Here is a 17,767-nt window from a genome sequence, read left to right on the forward strand (position 1 = left end):
TACAGTAGCGAGGCTATAACAGTAGCGAGGCTATATACAGTAGCGAGGCTATATACAGGCACCGGTTAGTCGGGCCTAACTTTCACTGTTCTCCAAAGTTGCATGTTTATCACATACCTTTGTGAATTCAGTGAGAAGGTAATCCTATGCATTTTGGGCTGTTGTGATTAGTTAGAATCTTTGCCAGTTTAAGAATATTAATTAATCAATGAAATAAATCAATATGTCTTAAATTAATCAATTTGGGTGGTGCTTTAGTTATTTTAATTTTCCACACGAGGACACTGAGGTCCAAGCCATTGTAATTTTTGGTCCACTTCTTGTCCAATCCAAGGTCATTGTTCCCCCACCATCAGACTGATGCACCTTTTTGTCTTTTCTAAGTGGCTGCTGGTTGTCCGTCAGGGAAGGAGTGTGGCTCATGTCACAACATTCATTTGCACTATTTCGTCTGGTGTTGGCGACAGATCAAACCGCTGCAGCCTGCCATAAGGGAGAGAAAGTGTTTGGAATTCAACAGAGACGTAATAAGACCCCCTTCCCCACAAGAAACACTGGTTGACCAGCCAATCTTACCGTTTCCTTCTCCAAAACATTAGTACTCCAAACGCTGCAACCAGCAAGATGGTTACTACCACACCACCTACACCTAGGATTTCCATTCAATGGGAACAAGAGAGAAACAAAACCATCAGGAGAAAGGACTCAGACTTACTTCCTGTTATACTCCTTCTCTCCCTCCCTGTAATCTGTGTGGTAGCCTACTCACCCGCATATATGGCTGTAGCAGACCTCTTCTCAGGCTCACCTGAGAGTGAAAGAGAAAGACAGACTGCATAAGTACTTACAAGTCTTGAGTGAGACAGATTCATGAGTGTGGTAATAATGGTCAAAGAATGATGCCAGGAAATGGTTGTAGTGAGTGTGTAGTTAGCATGGCCATGCCAGGGGAGATCAGTGGGAGTGAAGCCAGCTGGCAGAGGAACACAGGCAGTTTTCTCTAAAGACTAGCATTGTCTAGCACAGCGGTTCCAAAACTAGGGGTCGCGATCCTAAGTGGGGTCACCAGGGGTGACCAGGGGTCGCGGGAAAATGTTCAATGTGTGGGGAGGCACCGGCAAAGAAGCTCACATCAATACCTTTGTCAGATATATATTTTTATTTAACTAGGCAAGTCAGTTAAGAACAAATTCTTATTTACAATGACGGCCTAGGAAAAGTGGGTTAACTGCCTTGTTCAGGGGCAGAACAACAGATTTTTACCTTGTCAGCTCGGGGATTCGATCTAGCAACCTTTCGGTTACTGGCCCAATGCTCTAACCACTAGGCTACCTGCCGCCCCGCTACCTTCCGCCCAAATAACACTGTTAAACAAATAATTTATGTGATTGCTTGCAATCAAGAGGAAACTGACTGAACGACTCAAAAACTCATATGATCTCCAATGAACGTTAGCTGTGAGGGCCGAGATGCCCATGCGTTGACTTTTGTTCGTTATACATGTCGGACATAATGTTCTGTCTTATGATTCCTGAGCATGAAACGGCACAGGGGATGTTCAAAAATCAAATCAAATTTTATTCGTCACATGCGCCGAATACCACAGGTGTAGACCTTACAGTGAAATGCTTACTTACGAGCCCCTAACCAACAGTGCAGTTTTGTAAAATACAGAAAAGAATAAGAGATAAAAGTAACAAGTAATTAAAGAGCAGCAGTAAAATAACAATAGCGAGTCTATATACAGAGGGGTACCGATACAGAGTCAATGTGCGGGGGCACCGGTTATTTGAGGTAGTATGTACATGTAGGTAGAGTTATTAAAGTGACTATGCATAGATGACAACAGAGTGTAGCAGTGGTGTAAAGAGGGGGTGGGGTGGGGGGGGGCACTGCAAATAGTCTGGGTAGCCATTTGACTAGATGTTCAGGAGTCTTATGGCTTGGGGGTAGAGGTTTTTTAGAAGCCTCTTGGACCTAGACGTGGCGCTCCGGTACAGCTTGCCGTGCGGTAACAGAGAACAGTCTATGACTAGGGTGACTGGAGTCTTTGACAATTCTTAGGGCCTTCCTCTTATACCACCTGATATAGAGGTCATGGAAGGCAGGAAGCTTGGCCCCAGTAATGTACTGGGCCGTTCGCACTACCCTCTGTAGTGCCTTGCGGTTGGAGGCCGAGCAGTTGCCATAACAGGCAGTGATGCAACCAGTCAGGATGCTCTCGATGGTGCAGCTGTAGAACCTTTCGAGGATCTGAGGACCTATGCCAAATCTTTTCAGTCTTCTGAGGGGGAATAGGTTTTGTTGTGCCCTCTTCATGACTGTCTTGGCGTGCTTGGACCATGTTAGTTTGTTGGTGATGTGTACACCAAGGAACTTGAAGCTCTCAACCTGCTCCACTGCAGCCCCGTCGATGAGAATGGGGGCGTGCTCGGCCCTCTTTTTCCTGTAGTGCACAATCATCTCCTTTGTCTTGATCACGTTGAGGGAGAGGTTGTTGTCTTGGCACCACACGGCCAGGTCTCTGACCTCCTCACTATAAGCTGTCTCGTCGTTGTCGGTGATCAGGCCTACTACCACTGTTGTGTCATCAGCAAATTCAATGATGGTGTTGGAGTCGTGCCTGACCGTGCAGTCATGAGTGAACAGGGAGTACAGTAGGTGACTGAGCACGCACCCCTGGCGGGCCCCTGTGTTGAGGATCAGCGTGGGGGATGTGTTGTTACCTACCCTTACCACCTGGGGGCGGCCCGCCAGGAAGTCCAGGATCCAGTTGCAGAGGGAGGTGTTTAGTCCCAGGGTATTTAGCTTATTGATGAGCTTTGAGGGCACTATGGTGTTGAACGCTGAGCTGTAGTCAATGAATAGCATTCTCACATAGGTGTTATTTTTGTCCAGGTGGGAAAGGGCAGTGTGGAGTGCAATGGAGATTGCATCATCTGTGGATCTGTTGGGGCGGTATGCAAATTAGAGTGGGTCTAGGGTTTTTGGGATGATGGTGTTGATGTGAGCCATGACCAGCCTTTCAAGGCACTTCGGGGCTACAGATGTGAGTGCTACGGGTCTGTAGTCATTTAGGCAGGTTACCTTAGTGTTCTTGGGCACAGGGAATATGGTGGTCTGCTTAAAACATGTTGGTATTACAGACTCAGACAGGGAGAGGTTGAAAATGTCAGTGAAGACAATTGGCAGTTGGTCAGCGCATGCTCGCAGTACACGTCCTGGTAATCCATCTGGCCCTGCGGCCTTGTGAATGTTGACCTGTTTAAAGGTCTTACTCACATCAGCTGCGGAGAGCATGATCACACAGTCTTCCGGAACAGCTGGTGTTCTCATGCATGTTTCAGTGTTATTTGCCTCGAAGCGAGCATAGAAGTAGTTTAGCTTGTCTGGTAGGCTCGTGTCACTGGGCAGCTCTCGGCTGTTCTTCCCCGTGTAGTCTAATGGTTTGCAAGCCCTGCCACATCCGACGAGCGTCAGAGCCAGTATAGTACGATTCGATCTTAGTCCTGTTTTGATGCTTTGCCTGTTTGATGGTTTGCTGGAGGGCATAGCGGGATTTCTTATAAGCTTCCGGGTTAGAGTCCCGCTCCCTGAAAGCGGCAGCTCAAGCCTTTAGCTCAGTGCGGATGCTGCCTGTAATCCATGGCTTCTGGTTGAGGTATGTATGTACAGTCACTGTGGGGATGACGTCATCGATGCACTTATTTATGAAGCCAATAACTGGTTAAACTATCCCCAATTCAATGGAATTGCTACCCTCTGCATGCACAGTGCATTTTTCCATCACATGTATGGCTGATTTGCAAAATCTTGCACACTCATGAGATTATATTGAGCCCACTCTACTACACTGTCTGAGCCAAGGACTACATACTTTCTGGTAAGTTTTGATTAAGGAAAAAGGAAACCGCACACTGCTCTTGATAGTATCACTGATATTTAATAAGCTTACGTATCGGCCTCACGGCCTTCGTCAGAGCTCACGGCCTTCGTCCTTTTTCCTTCATCTTGTTCAACTGTTGCCATGCAACTGCAAATAAGATTGCTCAGATGTGCGAATGCCTTTTGAATTTGGTAAGTTTTGATTACAATACTGGGTGGGGTGAATATATTTTATATGACATACCTGATTTTTTTGTTAACTAATAAATAGTAGCCTACAGCAAAGTGTGTTTAAATCATTTCTAACTTGTTAACAATTTCTGCTAGTTAGTTTTTGCTACCATGTGGGTTTTAGCTTGCTTGAGTCTGCTAACTGAGGAGTGTTAATTCACCTGTTTCCATACATGTTTAATTTTAAAACATTTATCTTACAAAGGAGTTGTTTAATCTAACTGCTTAACTATTTATCTGTACATGGAATTGTATTTGGGGTTTTTTGATTTTTTTTTTCTTCTAATCTTTACAGGAAAATGCCACGGGCACTATCTGATGTGTGGAGACATTTCACTGCAGCTAATGTAGAAGGAAAAGCTGTGTACATTTTCAAATACTGTGCCAAATCATATGTGAAGAATGCAACAAAGATGCAGAATCATCTGGCCAAGTCCATAAAGTTCCCTCAGCGCTCACAACAAGCAACCTCTGACAAAAATCCCTCTACTTCTATTCGAGGTGAAAATGATTAATCAGACAGCTTATCGATAGCAACAGCTCATGGTCCTCCTGGAATCAGAAGTTTTTTTGACTCAATGGAGGAACATAGTCAGAGAAATGCTGATGAATGTCTTGCTCGAGCTGTGTATGCAACTGATTCACCTCTGATGCTCACAGGCAATGTGTATTGGAAGAGATTTCTGAATGTTCTTCGCCCAGCATACACCCCTCCAACCAGACATGCTTTATCTACTCATTTGCTGGATGCAGAGTTCAACAGAGTTCAAGTGAAGGTCAAGCAAATCATAGAGAAAGCAGACTGTATTGCAATCATCTCTGATGGTTGGTCGAATGTTCGTGGGCAAGGAATAATTAACTACATCATCTCCAACCCTCAACCACTATTCTACAAGAGCACAGACACAAGAGACAACACACACACCGGTCTGTACATTGCAGGTGAGCTGAAGACAGTCATCAATGGCCTTGAACCACAGAAGGTATTTGCACTGGTGACAGACAATGCTGCGAACATGAAGGCTGCTTGGTCTAAAGTGGAGGAGTCCTACCCTCACATCACACCCATTGGCTCTGCTGCTCATGCATTGAATCTGCTCCTCAAGGACATCAAGGCACTGAAGACAATGGATACACTCTACAAGAGAGCCAAGGAAATGGTTAGGTATTTGAAGGGTCATTGAGTTTTATAGCAGCAATCTACCTCACCAAGCAAAGTGAGAAGAATAAGAGCACCACATTGAAGCTGCCCATCAACACCTGTTGGGGTGGTGTTGTCATCATGTTTGAAAGTCTCATGGAGGGGACGGAGTCGCTCCAAGAAATGTCCATATCACAGTCTGCTGATATGGACAGCATCCCATCAAGAGGAACATCCTGGATGATGTATTATTGGAGAACGTGGTAAGCAGCCTGAAACTCCTGAAACCTATAACAGTAGCCATTGCACGGATTGAGGGAGACAATGCCATCCTGTCTGATGTTCAGACTCTGCTTACAGGTTTAAGAGAAGAAGTCTGTACTGCCCTGCCCACTTCACTGTTGCTCCAAGCAGAGGAAACTGCAGTTCTGAAATGCATCAAAAAGCGTGAAGACTTCTGTCTGAAGCCCATACACGCCGCAGCGTACATGTTGAACCCCAAGTATGCTGGCAAAAGCATCCTGTCTGGTGCAGAGATCAACAAGGCCTGTGGTGTCATCACTACCGTGTCTCACCACCTTGGCCTGGATGAGGGCAAGGTTCTTGGCAGTCTGGCGAAGTACACTTCCAAGCAAGGGCTTTGGGATGGAGATGCAATATGGCAGTCATGCCAAAATATCTCATCAGCCACCTGGTGGAATGGACTTTGTGGATCTGAGGCTATTTCCCCTGTTGCCTCCATCATCGGGCGGCAGGTAACCTAGTGGTGAGAGCGTTGGGCCAGTAACCAAAAGGTTGCTAGGTCGAATCCCCGAGCTGACAAGGTAAAAATCTGTCGTTCTGCCCCTGATCAAAGGCAGTTAACCCACTGTTCCTAGGCTGTCATTGTAAATAAGAATTTGTTCTTAACTCACTTGCCTAGTTAAATAAAAAATGTAAAAATATAAAATTCTCCAAATCCCACCAACATCAGCCGCCTCAGAGCGCAACTGGTCCTTGTTTGGGAACACACACACCAAAGCACACAACAGGCTGACCAATACACGGGTTGAAAATTTGGTGGCCATCTGGGAAAATGTTTGGCTTTTTGAGCCTGACAACGAGCCATCCTCAACAAGGTTGGAAAGTGACAGTGAAGATGAGGCCTCAGAGTCTGATGTTCAAGAGGTGGACATTGAGGAGGTCCAGGGAGAAGACATGGAAGCCTGAGAGGAAGACAACCAAAGCTTTAGTTTCTAGACTATAATTTTACAGATGTATGTTGAAAACGTTTTTGGGAGATTGGGGATCATTCAATATTCCATTTCTTTTGTTGTTTAGTAAAATCATCCCATGTGAAGAGTCAACTCATTTAATTAAAGTTCAATTCATAACAGATACATTTGGGAGACTGAATGAACTGAACACAAGCATGCTGGGTGGGGAAATAAAAAAAACTCATGCCACCCTTCGCCAGCTCATATCTGTGTGAAGCTGGATTCCGTGCTCTCGTCTGCATTAAAACCAAATATAGATCGAGGTTGGATGTGACAGCAGAGATGAGGTGCGCACTGTCGACCACGCCCCTGACTTTGAGAAGCTCCGACACTACATGCATCAAGCACACCCATCTCATTAGTGGTGTTGAGAAAAGATACATTGTCAGACTAATTTGCAATGGACTGTCATAGCCCCAAATACAAAAAGTAACATTGGCTGTTAATTACATTTTAATTTAAAAAAAATTACATGGTTGGGGCCATGAGAATTTTCAGATATCAAAATGGGGTCGTGGGCCAAAGAGTTTTGGGAACCCCTGGTCTAGCATGAACAACAAAGAACAGTACACCAGAATGGACCATTACCCAACACAGATCCTTAAATAAATGCAACAAAAATATATCTGTACTATTCAGTAGAGTGATATACTATGGGACAAGTCTCCTTATACCGTCAACTGGATACTGACTGGAGGTTGGGGCTCTGTTGGAGACACAGTAACTCTCTGATGGAGAAACGGTCTTTGTGGAGACAGAGGTCACCGCACTGGACTTATCCACTGGCACTGATGTGATGTCATCGATGATGGTGGTTGTCACTGTAACCGTATTAATGACCTCTTGGGTCTTTGTGACAGGATCTAGGGTTAGAGGGGAAAGGTCAGAGTAACAGTTTTAACTGACCTGTCCAACTATACCTCATAGAGGCACATGGGACATTCATCATTAACATACGGAGAGAAGCAAGGCAGCAATTGGTGAAAATTGGGAGGGACATACGCAGTGTTTGAGATAAAATTGAACTGATAGTGGTTGGTCTTGGGCTAACTCTCTCTGTGGGCACTGAGAGGTGCGTTGTAGGAAATGGAGTTGTCTTCTGGGTTGTTGAAGCTGTTGGGGGAGAGAGGATGAAAGAGGTCAGTCACAGGAAATCAATACAACCAGGGCAGGGACTTAAGTGCCTCCAGAGACTATTCACACCCCTTGAATTCTTCCACATTTTGTTGTATTACAGCCTGAATTTAACATTGATTGAATTGAGATTTTGTGTCAATGATCTACACATCATACCCCATAATATCAAGGTGGAATTATGTTTTTAGAAATGTTTACAAGTTAATTTAAAACGAAAAGCTAAAATGTCTTGAATGTTGCTTAACAAGTCACATTCATGGACTCACCCTGTGTGCAATAATAGTGTTTAAAAGGTCCAATGCAGCTGTTTAGCTTAATATCAAATCATTTCTGGGTAATAATTAAGTAACTTACTGAGAATTGGTTAAAAAGAAACCAAAATAACAACAATTTTGCTAGGACTGTCTTGGAGGGGGAAACAGAAAATTAGCTGTTATTGGCAGAGGTTTAGAACTCTCTTTCTTATTGGTCTATTAACTAATTTACCGCATGGTGATGTCACCAGGCAGGCCAAAACGCCATCCCTCCAAAACAGGCTGAAATTTCAGACAGGCTTTTCAAACAGCTCCTACACTAAAAGGGTATTATCATCATTTTCACAGTATTAGTGTGGAAATATAGAGTACCAGTCAAAAGTTTGGACACACCTACTCATTCAAGGGTTTTTCTTTATTTTTTTACTATTTTCTACGTGGTAGAATAATAGTGAAGACACAAAAACTTTTAAATAATAAATATGGAATCATGTAGTAACCAAAAAAGTGTTAAACAAATCAAAATATGTTTTATATTTGAGATTCTTCAAAGTTGTCACCTTTTGCCTTGATGACAGCTTTGCACACTCTTGGCATTCTCTCAACCAGCTTCAGGAGGTGTGCCTTGTTAAAAGCTAAAATTTCTTGAATGTTGTTTAACAAGTCACATAAGTTGCATGGACTCACCCTGTGTGCAATAACAGTGTTTAAAATGTCCAATGCAGCTGTTTAGCTTAATATCAAATCATTTCTGGGTAATAATTAAGTAACTTACTGAGAATTGGTTAAAAAGAAACCAAAATAACAACAATTTTGCTAGGACTGTCTTGGAGTGGTCTGAGTCGGGAGGGGGAAACAGAAAATTAGCTGTTATTGGCAGAGGTTTAGAACTCTCTTTCTTATTGGTCTATTAACTAATTTACTGCATGGTGATGTCACCAGGCAGGCCAAAACGCCATCCCTCCAAAACAGGCTGAAATTTCAGACAGGCTTTTCAAATAGCTCCTACACTAAAAGGGTATTATCATCATTTTCACAGTATTAGTGTGGAAATATAGAGTACCAGTCAAAAGTTTGGACACACCTACTCATTCAAGGGTTTTTCTTTATTTTTACTATTTTCTACGCGGTAGAATAATGTCACCTTTTGCCTTGATGACAGCTTTGCACACTCTTGGCATTCTCTCAACCAGCTTCAGGAGGTGTGCCTTGTTAAAAGTTAATTTGTGGAATTTCTTTCCTTCTTAATGCGTTTGAGACAATCAGTTGTGTTGTGACAAGGTAGGGTTGGTATACAGAAGATAGCCCTATTTGGTAAAAGACCAAGTCCATATTATGGCAAGAACAGCTCAAATAAGCAAAGAGAAACGACAGTCCACCGTTACTTTAAGACATGAAGGTCAGTCAATGCGGAAAATGTCAAGAACTTTGAATGTTTCTTCAAGTGCAGTTGCAAAAACCATCAAGTGCTATGATGAAACTGGCTCTCATGAAGACTACCACAGGAAAGGAAGACCCAGAGTTACATCTATTGCAAGTTCATTAGAGCCCAAATAAATGCTTCAGAGTTCAAGTAACAGACACATCTCAACATGAACTGTTCAGAGGAGACTGCGGGAATCAGGCCTTCATGGTCGAATTGCTGCAAAGAAACCATTACTAAAGGACACCAATAATAAGAAGAGACTTGATTGGGCCAAGAAGCACGAGCAATGGACATTAGACCGGTGGAAATCTGTCCTTCGGCCTGATGAGTCCAAATTTGAGATTTTTGGTTCCAACTGCCATGTCTTTGTGAGACGCAGAGTAGGTGAACGGATGATCTCCGCATATGTTTGTTCACCCCGTGAAGCATGGAGGAGGTGGTGTGATGTGTGGGGGTGCTTTGCTGGTTACACTGTCAGTGATTTATTTAGAATTCAAGGCACACTTAACCAGCATGGCTACCACAGCATTCTGCAGTGATACGCCATCCCATCTGGTTTGCACTTAGTGAGACTATCACTTGTTTTTCAACAGGACAATGACACAAAATACACCCCCGGCTGTGTAAGGGCTATTTGACCAAGAAGGAGAGTGGTGTAGTGCTGCATCAGATGACCTGGCCCCCACAATCACCCGACCTCAACCCAATTGCGATGGTTTGGGATGAGTTGGACCGCAGAGTGAAGGAAAAGCAGCCAGCAAGTGCTCAGCATATGTGGGAACTCCTGCAAGACTACATTCCAGGTGAAGCTGGTTGAGAGAATGCAAAGAGTGTGCAAAGCTGTCATCAAGGCAAAGGGTGGCTACTTTGAAGAATATAAAATATAGAACCCTTCTTTGGTTACTACATGATTCCATATGTGTTATTTCATAGTTTGATGTCTTCACTATTATTCTACAATGTAGTAAAAAATAAAGAAAAACCCTTGAATGACTGTTGACAAAAAATGACAATTAAATCCATTGTAATTCCACTTTGTAACAGAACAAAATGTGGAAAAAGTCAAAGGGTGTGAATACTTTCTGAAGGCACTGTAGGTCCCAGCCCAAGTCAAACAAACACCTGCACACAGTGTGGGGTTGGCCACAGAAACAGCTCAAATCACAGAGAGAATCACATCGTATACTCAAGACGGTTGATAACCACAGTCTGATCAATGTCAGTGGACTCTTTCCCTTAGGTCAGCGTTTCCCAAACCAAGGGGTGCACATTTTGGTTTTTCCCTAGCACTACACAGCTGATTCAAATAATCAACTAATCCTCACGTGTTGAATCAGCTGTGTAGTGTTAGGGCAAAAACCAAAACGTGCAACCCTTGGGCTCCCGAGGACCAAATTTGGGAAACGCTGCCTTAGGTCCCGTGGCAATGTACAGAACGTTCCATATAATGTATCTTTCCATATACTGTATCACACAGATCAGGTACCCAAAAGGATAGGAGAAAGTGAAAGTAGTGGTGCTGAATGACAAGAAGAGGAAAGGAGAGAGGGTATGTAGACTTAAGGGGCGTTCGAGACGGCGGTCAGTTATTTTTAGTCTGTGGTGTTAAAAGAAATATGCACCCATTTGCTTTCCATAGTACTTTCAAACTTGTACTTTATTTTTTTAACTGCCTTATGTTCAAACCATACAGTAACAATATGGAAACGTTGTGCAGCTGACTGATTGGCTCATTTCCCAGATATCAGAGATAATGATTTTCTCTCTCTCTCTCTACTGACAATTTACCCCAGTGTTTTACCCAAAAGGCTCGGACTTTTCTTTTTCCCTGTATGGGGGAAGTGTCTCACTGGGCTATGGCGCCGGTGGACCTGCTCTGACTTGGAGCCAAGGCGAACAGGCCCCCATTAACATCGACAGGGCTGTAGTGGAGCGGGTCGAGAGTTTTAAGTTCCATGGGTACTTTTCAGCTGTCATTTACATAACAGTGGCTAACTGTGAACTTTAACACCTTCTCACAAAAGCAACAATCTTGAATGATGCCGAGTTTGTGGATTCTGCATAGTCACTTCGCCCCCCACCTACATGTACAGATTATTCTTGTGTTACTTTTTATTATTACTTTTTATTTTAGCCTACTTGGTAAATATTTTCTTCTTCTTGAACTGTTGGTTAAGGGCTTGTAAGTAAGCATTTCACGGTAAAGTCTACACTTGTTGTATTCGGCGCATGTGGCAAATGAAGTTTGATTTGCTGGCTGCTGGCTTTAATCTCATTGATCTCCCCTGACATGAAACGCACTACAACCCTTTCCTGCCATCAGGCTTTGGCATTTATTAACAACATTCCTAAATCTCTCTTTCTCTCTCTGGCAGAGACAGACAGGCAGGCAGGCATACAGACAGGCAATACTCACGTTTTATCGTAGTTGGAATGGATGGGTCAGCTGGAATAAGCATGTGAGAATCAGCCAGACAATACAGACGTTTGTTCCAAATATCTAGTCTCATACTTGCTCTTTATATGTAAAGGATATGCATTACAGATATAGTCTATAGTTATTGCATAATTGGAATTCCTGATCTTATAGGTGTGGCTTGTCTGTCTCAATGTGTCATAGGAGTGTCTACTTACGTATGCATGTCAGTGTTGGGGGTATCCACTGAAGAACCTGACCAATCCGTTTGCACTTGATGAGATTGGAGGTCCCCGCCTTCCTCACATAGCCATCCACACACTGGTAGCGCAGAGAATCGTTTTCTTGATAATTATCCCTCGTGTTCAGGGGCTTGGTGAGCTTCCACTCAGACACGGGTGGGCACACGTCTGAGGGGTGATGAGAAGGTGACTAAGTAAATAAGGTGTGTTCCCATAACACCGGGGTGGAACCAAAGCCTCAGTGGCGCAGTCGCGATTTGAACATTTTGGGGGACCAATTTTGCATTTTCTGCATTTTAAAGCCCCATTGCATATGTTATTATCAGATTATTCTGCTTAACAATTAAGTACCTACTGTAATAGTTGTCCACTCAAATTGTCCAAAATAAACAAAAATAGATTTTTAGCAAAAAACTATTTTTCAATCAATAATTGTGCTAGGACTGTCTGGGAGTGGTCTGAGTGGGGAGGGAAGTGCACCTAAGCAGTGCCACAATGTTAACCACAATGTGGCTCAATCCACCAGAGCGGAGGGACCTAATGGGAGGGATATGTAATCAGAAAATTAACTGTTATTGGCAGAAAGGTTTCAAACTCTTTGTTATTGGTCAACTAACTTACACCATCTGGTAATGTCACCAGGCAAGCCTAAACTCCATCCATGCAACATTTGCTGATTAGGAGGTCCTGTGAAGATTTTGTGGATTGTATTTTCAACTAGCAACTATTATCATTTCACATTATCACAAAAAAAATCACACTTTTACAGTGTCAGTTTCTTCAGTTGTAGCATAATATAATACATAATACAGAAGAAGAAATAACTAATTTTGACTGCACTGGGGCTTTAACAATGTTTGCCATTACTCATGGGCTGCCGTCCAAACACTTAAAAGACACACCTTCGTCCACTTACTGTACCCTTGCCTTATGCCCTTCCACTTACTGTATCCTCACCTTATGCCCTTGGGGGAATCCCTGTTGCCATCTTGGAGGGCGGTCCAAATGATTAGCCAAGCAAGGGAAGTTTGCAACTTAAGCCCCCCAGCTCTCGTTTTTAGTCAGCTTTGCGAGTGTACAATTATGTTCACTCCAGGGCCTGAAACCCCCCATAATTCAATTCGCGGCCATTGTACATCCACTAAGAAAAGTCTGTGAAAACTTAAAAACAACATCAATGGAGAAGTCAACATACAAGCGTAAGTAAAAACTAATGCATATAAGTTAGAAATTGTGCTACTAATGCACATGACTACACAAACACGTCTCGTAAAAGTAAATATGTTTTTGTTTGGTTATCTTTTGAGAAATTGAAGAAATAAAACATTTTCCTTCTTCATAAGCTAGGCAGGCTAACGTTAGTTAGCTAATTAATTTGCTAGCTATCATACAGTAGGCATATATTAATAATTATATATTTAATATAAGTAGACATGCACTCAATTGACTGTTGCGCATATAAAGCACCCGGTGGCTGAAAACACAATCATCGCGGGATGAACGAGTGACAAATTTCCAGCCAAGGGTGGTCCATTTAAAAATCATTCCTACCTCCCTCGCCCCTTGCCCTGTAAGTGTATACTCGTCAAACGTCATGGTTCGTCATCAGAAGTGTCCACATAATTTGAGGGCTGAGGGGATAGGGTGTGTCTTTTAAGCGTTTCAGAAGTGTCCACATAATTTGAGGGCTGAGGGGATAGGGTGTGTCTTTTAAGCGTTTGGACCGCAGCCCTGGTCTCTCTGGAAGGTTAGTAGAAAACATAGTACGAGAGGAAAGATAGGTTTGAGTAATGTTTTAAGGACAATATAAGCAAGACAATGGGTGTGAAAATGTTTAACTATTACATTTCAGAGAGCCTTTAAAAGAGCCTTCATTTGGTTGGCCCACAGATGTGGCAGGTTCCTGTCATGTCAAATAGTGTCCACTGCCAAATAGTGTTCAACCATGGTGTTTTTTGGTAGTCTTAAAAATCTTCATGGTATCAAAAGTATACATCTCACACACATATGGTTATTGGCGCACCATGTTGAGTTGAAATGGAGTCTGAGTTTACATCCCAATATTACACTTCAATATACAACAAAGAAGCTCAAAACATAAAAACCCCTAGTTTGTTTTTGAGGTGTACATGAAGAGCACTATTCAAAGATGCTCTGTTGGTCAATATTTCCCTTCAGTGAATCCCTATCATCTTGTCAACAAGCAGATATATTTTACCAATCTGTCTGTATAGGCTTTTATTCATAACAAGTCCCAGGCATCGAATATTCTGTTTCTGTAGCATGAAGCCTCTTAATGTACAAGTATACACCCGAATCTGTCACAGGGCCTTACCCCCAATCCACTCGTTAATGCTGTGTGCCAAGCAGAGAGGAAATAGGTCCCATTTATAGTCTTCGGTAGAACTCCCAACCTTCCAATCTCAGGGCGGACACTTTAACCACAAGGAGGTGGTTCCAGGTGTATTTACATTTCAAAAATCTCTCCAAAATGTATTTAATTTTTTAAAATCTTTCTATCAATTTCTAAAACTTACATTTCAAAAAATGTATGGCCAAAATGACATTCTTTGATTATAGACAATAACTTTTTTATGTTTTTACGAGTGTTTGAGTTTAGGGCCATAACTGGCCTCTGTCTGCTTAGACTGCTTTCAGGGTAAGGAAACTTGGTTTCTTTCAGCATTTCTCAGACAGGAAATAGTGATTAGGCCTTCTTCCTCTGGGGACCATTTGGGAAAGAAATAATTGACCATCACTTTTTAATTAAAAACATAAATTTTTCTTTACATCTACAACCCTAACACATAGGCTATGGTTGATTTAAGATAGTAATAACATGGACAATCAAGCTATTTGATTCTCTATTTTAGGTCACCTGGTAGTATCTGAAACAAATGTGTAAAACAGATTTGATGAAACTGCACTAAATAACACACAAATACACTGAGAGTACAGAACATTATTGAGTTGCACCCCCTTTCACCCTCAGAACAGCCTGAATTCGTTGGGGCATGAAATCTACAAGGTGTTGAAAGCGTTCCACAGGGAAGCTGGCCCATGTTGAATGCTTCCCACAGTTGTGTCAAGTTGGCTGGATGTCCTTTGGGTGGAGGACCATTCTTGATACACATGGGAAACTGTTGAGCGTGAAAAATCCAGCATTGTTGTAATTATTGACACACTAAAACCGGTGCACCTGGCACCTACTACCATACCCCGTTCAAAGGCACTTAAATATTTTGTCTTGCCCATTCATCCTCTGAATGGCACACATACACAATACATGTCTCAATTGACTCAAGGCTTAAAAATCCTTCTTTAACCCGTCTCCTCCCCTTCATCTACACTGATGGAAGTGGATATCAATAAGGGATCATAGCTTTCACCTGGTCAGTCTATGTCATGGTTCCATGTAGAACCCTTTCGCCAGAGGGTTCTACATGGAAACAAAAGGTGTTCTACCAGGAACCAAAAAGGGTTCTCCTATGGGGACAGCCAAATAACCCTTTTTTCAAAGAGTGTATGAGAGAATGATAGTTCTACCTGGAACCAAGAAGGGGTCTTTAAATGGTTATCCTATGGGGACAGCCAAAGAACCCTTTTAGATTCTAGATAACACCTTTTAAGAGTGTTGTTCAATCTATGCAGATGGCAGCCCCCAACAGGTGAGTAGCATCCTCAACAACACACACGCGTTTTTTATTTAACTAGGCAAGTCAGTTAAGAACACGTTTTTATTTACAATGACAGCCTAGGAACAGCGGGTTAACTGCCTTGTTCAGGGGCAGAATAACATATTGTTTTTACATTGGCAGCTCAGGGACTCGATCTAGCAGCTTTTCTGTTACTGGCCAAACACTCTAACCACTAGGCTACCTGCTACCCCAAATAACCTCCATGAATAAATGTCAGAAAGAAAAAAACATAATATGGTTATTATTCCGTGTGAAATTAATCAATAAATAGTAAGTAAGGGATAAAACGCAGACGTTCTGTACATTACCTTGGAATTATACAACGAGTGGGTCTAATCCCGTATACCGATTGGTTTAAACCGCATTCTAGCCGGTGTCTAGTCCACAAATGACCACCTTTTAAATCAATGACGTTGAAATACGTATTTACTCTGTTTCATCTGACTGCGAAATCCACTGTCATCAGCTCAGACAGGTAATTTATACTGAACAAAAATATAAACCGGACAGCTATTTTTGTTCAGTATTTATACTAGATCTACACTGTAAAACGCATCTAGACATGATCTCCCATTTCTTTTAGACTAGCATTTGGTTAAATGTTATTTCTAACGGTAAATGTGTGCTTATAGTATTGTTTTATTTGGTAAGTGGGATAAACCGCGTAAATAAACGCAACAGAATACAAGTTTTGTAGCCGTAGCTAGCAGCAAGCAAGGGATACGAACGTTGCCACTGAGCATGGCAACCGAACATAAAGAACGAACTAATCGAACGAACGACTGGGTCGCTTATTTAGCTAGATAAATAGTTTTGCTGCTAGCAAACCTACTTATATGAGCATAAATATCGAACTAGCAACCAAAATATGAGAAAGTATACATTCGTTTATTTAAAAAAAAATCAACGGAATAAAAAATGATTATACCTGTAAATGTGTGATTTATTTGGCAACTATAAGCGGGATAAACAACGCCGTTCTGTAAAATACATTGGAAAAATTAATTCGCAAAGGGACGACGTTTATCCCTTACTATACATAATTGTAACAGGCAAAATGTACTGACCTCGACTGACAGTATTGAGTCGACACACTTTGACGATAAGAAGGAGGGAAAGGAGACGCAGCCGCATGACCCCGGAGCCTGCTATTCCAATGTTTAAATAAAGGACTCACTTTCAAGTCTCTTTGATGATGAACTGAGCCACAGGAAAATAATATGCATCTCCGACCTTTTGTTGTGGTCTGTGTTAACGCCGCAAACCTTTCATCCACATGACATGTGTAGCGTCCACTTTGGCACTTTCACTTTCATTCTCAATCTACTGTTACAACCTGGACTCAGGGTTAGAAGTAACATAGTAAATGTAAATCTTCAATATTAAAATGAGTATGATATGTTACGTTTCCTATGGTATGTATTCATTTGTTGATTTCCATCCATTTTGTATAGCTAGGTCGCTAACGTTATCAATTAAATAAAGGTTAAATAAAAAACCTAGAGGTTAGGAGTTGGGGTTAGCTAACATGCTAAGTAATGCCGAAGTAGCTAAAAAGTAGTGAGTAGTTGCAAAGCTGATAATTAGATAAAATGCCAAAGTTGTCCATGATGGGATTTGAACACACAACCTTTGAATTGCTAGACATGGCTTGTGTTGGTTGAATTCCAATATACAATCGTTAATTCCAATTGTAAGACTATGTCATAGATTTTTATAACTAACCAACGATAGACCACAGAAACATCGAAGGGACAGCAGTGGAGAAGGTGGAACGTTTTAAATTCAAGCCCTTAACCAGCAATGCAGTTAAAAATATATATTAATAAGAAATAAAAGGAACAAGTAATTAAAGAGCAGCAGTAAAATAACAATAGTGAGACTATATACAGACTATATCAAGAGAAGATTCTCAAAATGGACAAATTTAATGGGAAGAAGATTAAAAGCCATGTCCCTGGTGCTTATGCTAGATTGAGGGGAGTCATCACTGGGGTCCCAATATATATGTCCACAAATTATATTAAAGAAAATGTGAAGGGAGGCAGAGTGATTAAGGCCAAAAGGTTGATCAGCAGGAA

General features: G+C 42.0%; 1 protein-coding gene across 1 annotated transcript; it reads right to left on the reverse strand.

Annotated features, from left to right (window-relative positions):
• il15ra (interleukin 15 receptor subunit alpha) lies at window positions 1–16,982 on the reverse strand. Its single transcript, XM_038995674.1, has 8 exons — window positions 16,754–16,982; window positions 11,965–12,156; window positions 11,747–11,776; window positions 7,516–7,626; window positions 7,206–7,376; window positions 770–808; window positions 577–649; window positions 1–483 (listed from the first exon to the last, which is right to left on the reverse strand). Exons 1-8 carry the CDS (start codon window positions 16,818–16,820, stop codon window positions 420–422), a joined length of 747 nt encoding a protein of 248 aa, XP_038851602.1. The 5' UTR covers window positions 16,821–16,982; the 3' UTR covers window positions 1–419.
• Between the last annotated feature and the right edge of the window lie 785 nt (window positions 16,983–17,767).

Source organism: Salvelinus namaycush, chromosome 6 (assembly GCF_016432855.1).
Source record: "Salvelinus namaycush isolate Seneca chromosome 6, SaNama_1.0, whole genome shotgun sequence".
In the NCBI taxonomy this organism is placed as follows: domain Eukaryota; kingdom Metazoa; phylum Chordata; class Actinopteri; order Salmoniformes; family Salmonidae; genus Salvelinus; species Salvelinus namaycush.

What these genes read in the sequence shown, in the direction of transcription:
- il15ra (XM_038995674.1), bottom strand. Translation starts at nt 16,820, where the DNA reads ATGCGGCTGCGTCTCCTTTCCCTCCTTCTTATCGTCAAAGTGTGTCGA. An exon ending in ACTCAATACTGTCAGTCGAG is followed by an intron (nt 12,157 to 16,753) that starts GTCAGTACATTT and finishes ATCACCCCTCAG; the next exon opens with ACGTGTGCCCACCCGTGTCT. An exon ending in TGCTACAGCCATATATGCGG is followed by an intron (nt 650 to 769) that starts GTGAGTAGGCTA and finishes TGGAAATCCTAG; the next exon opens with GTGTAGGTGGTGTGGTAGTA.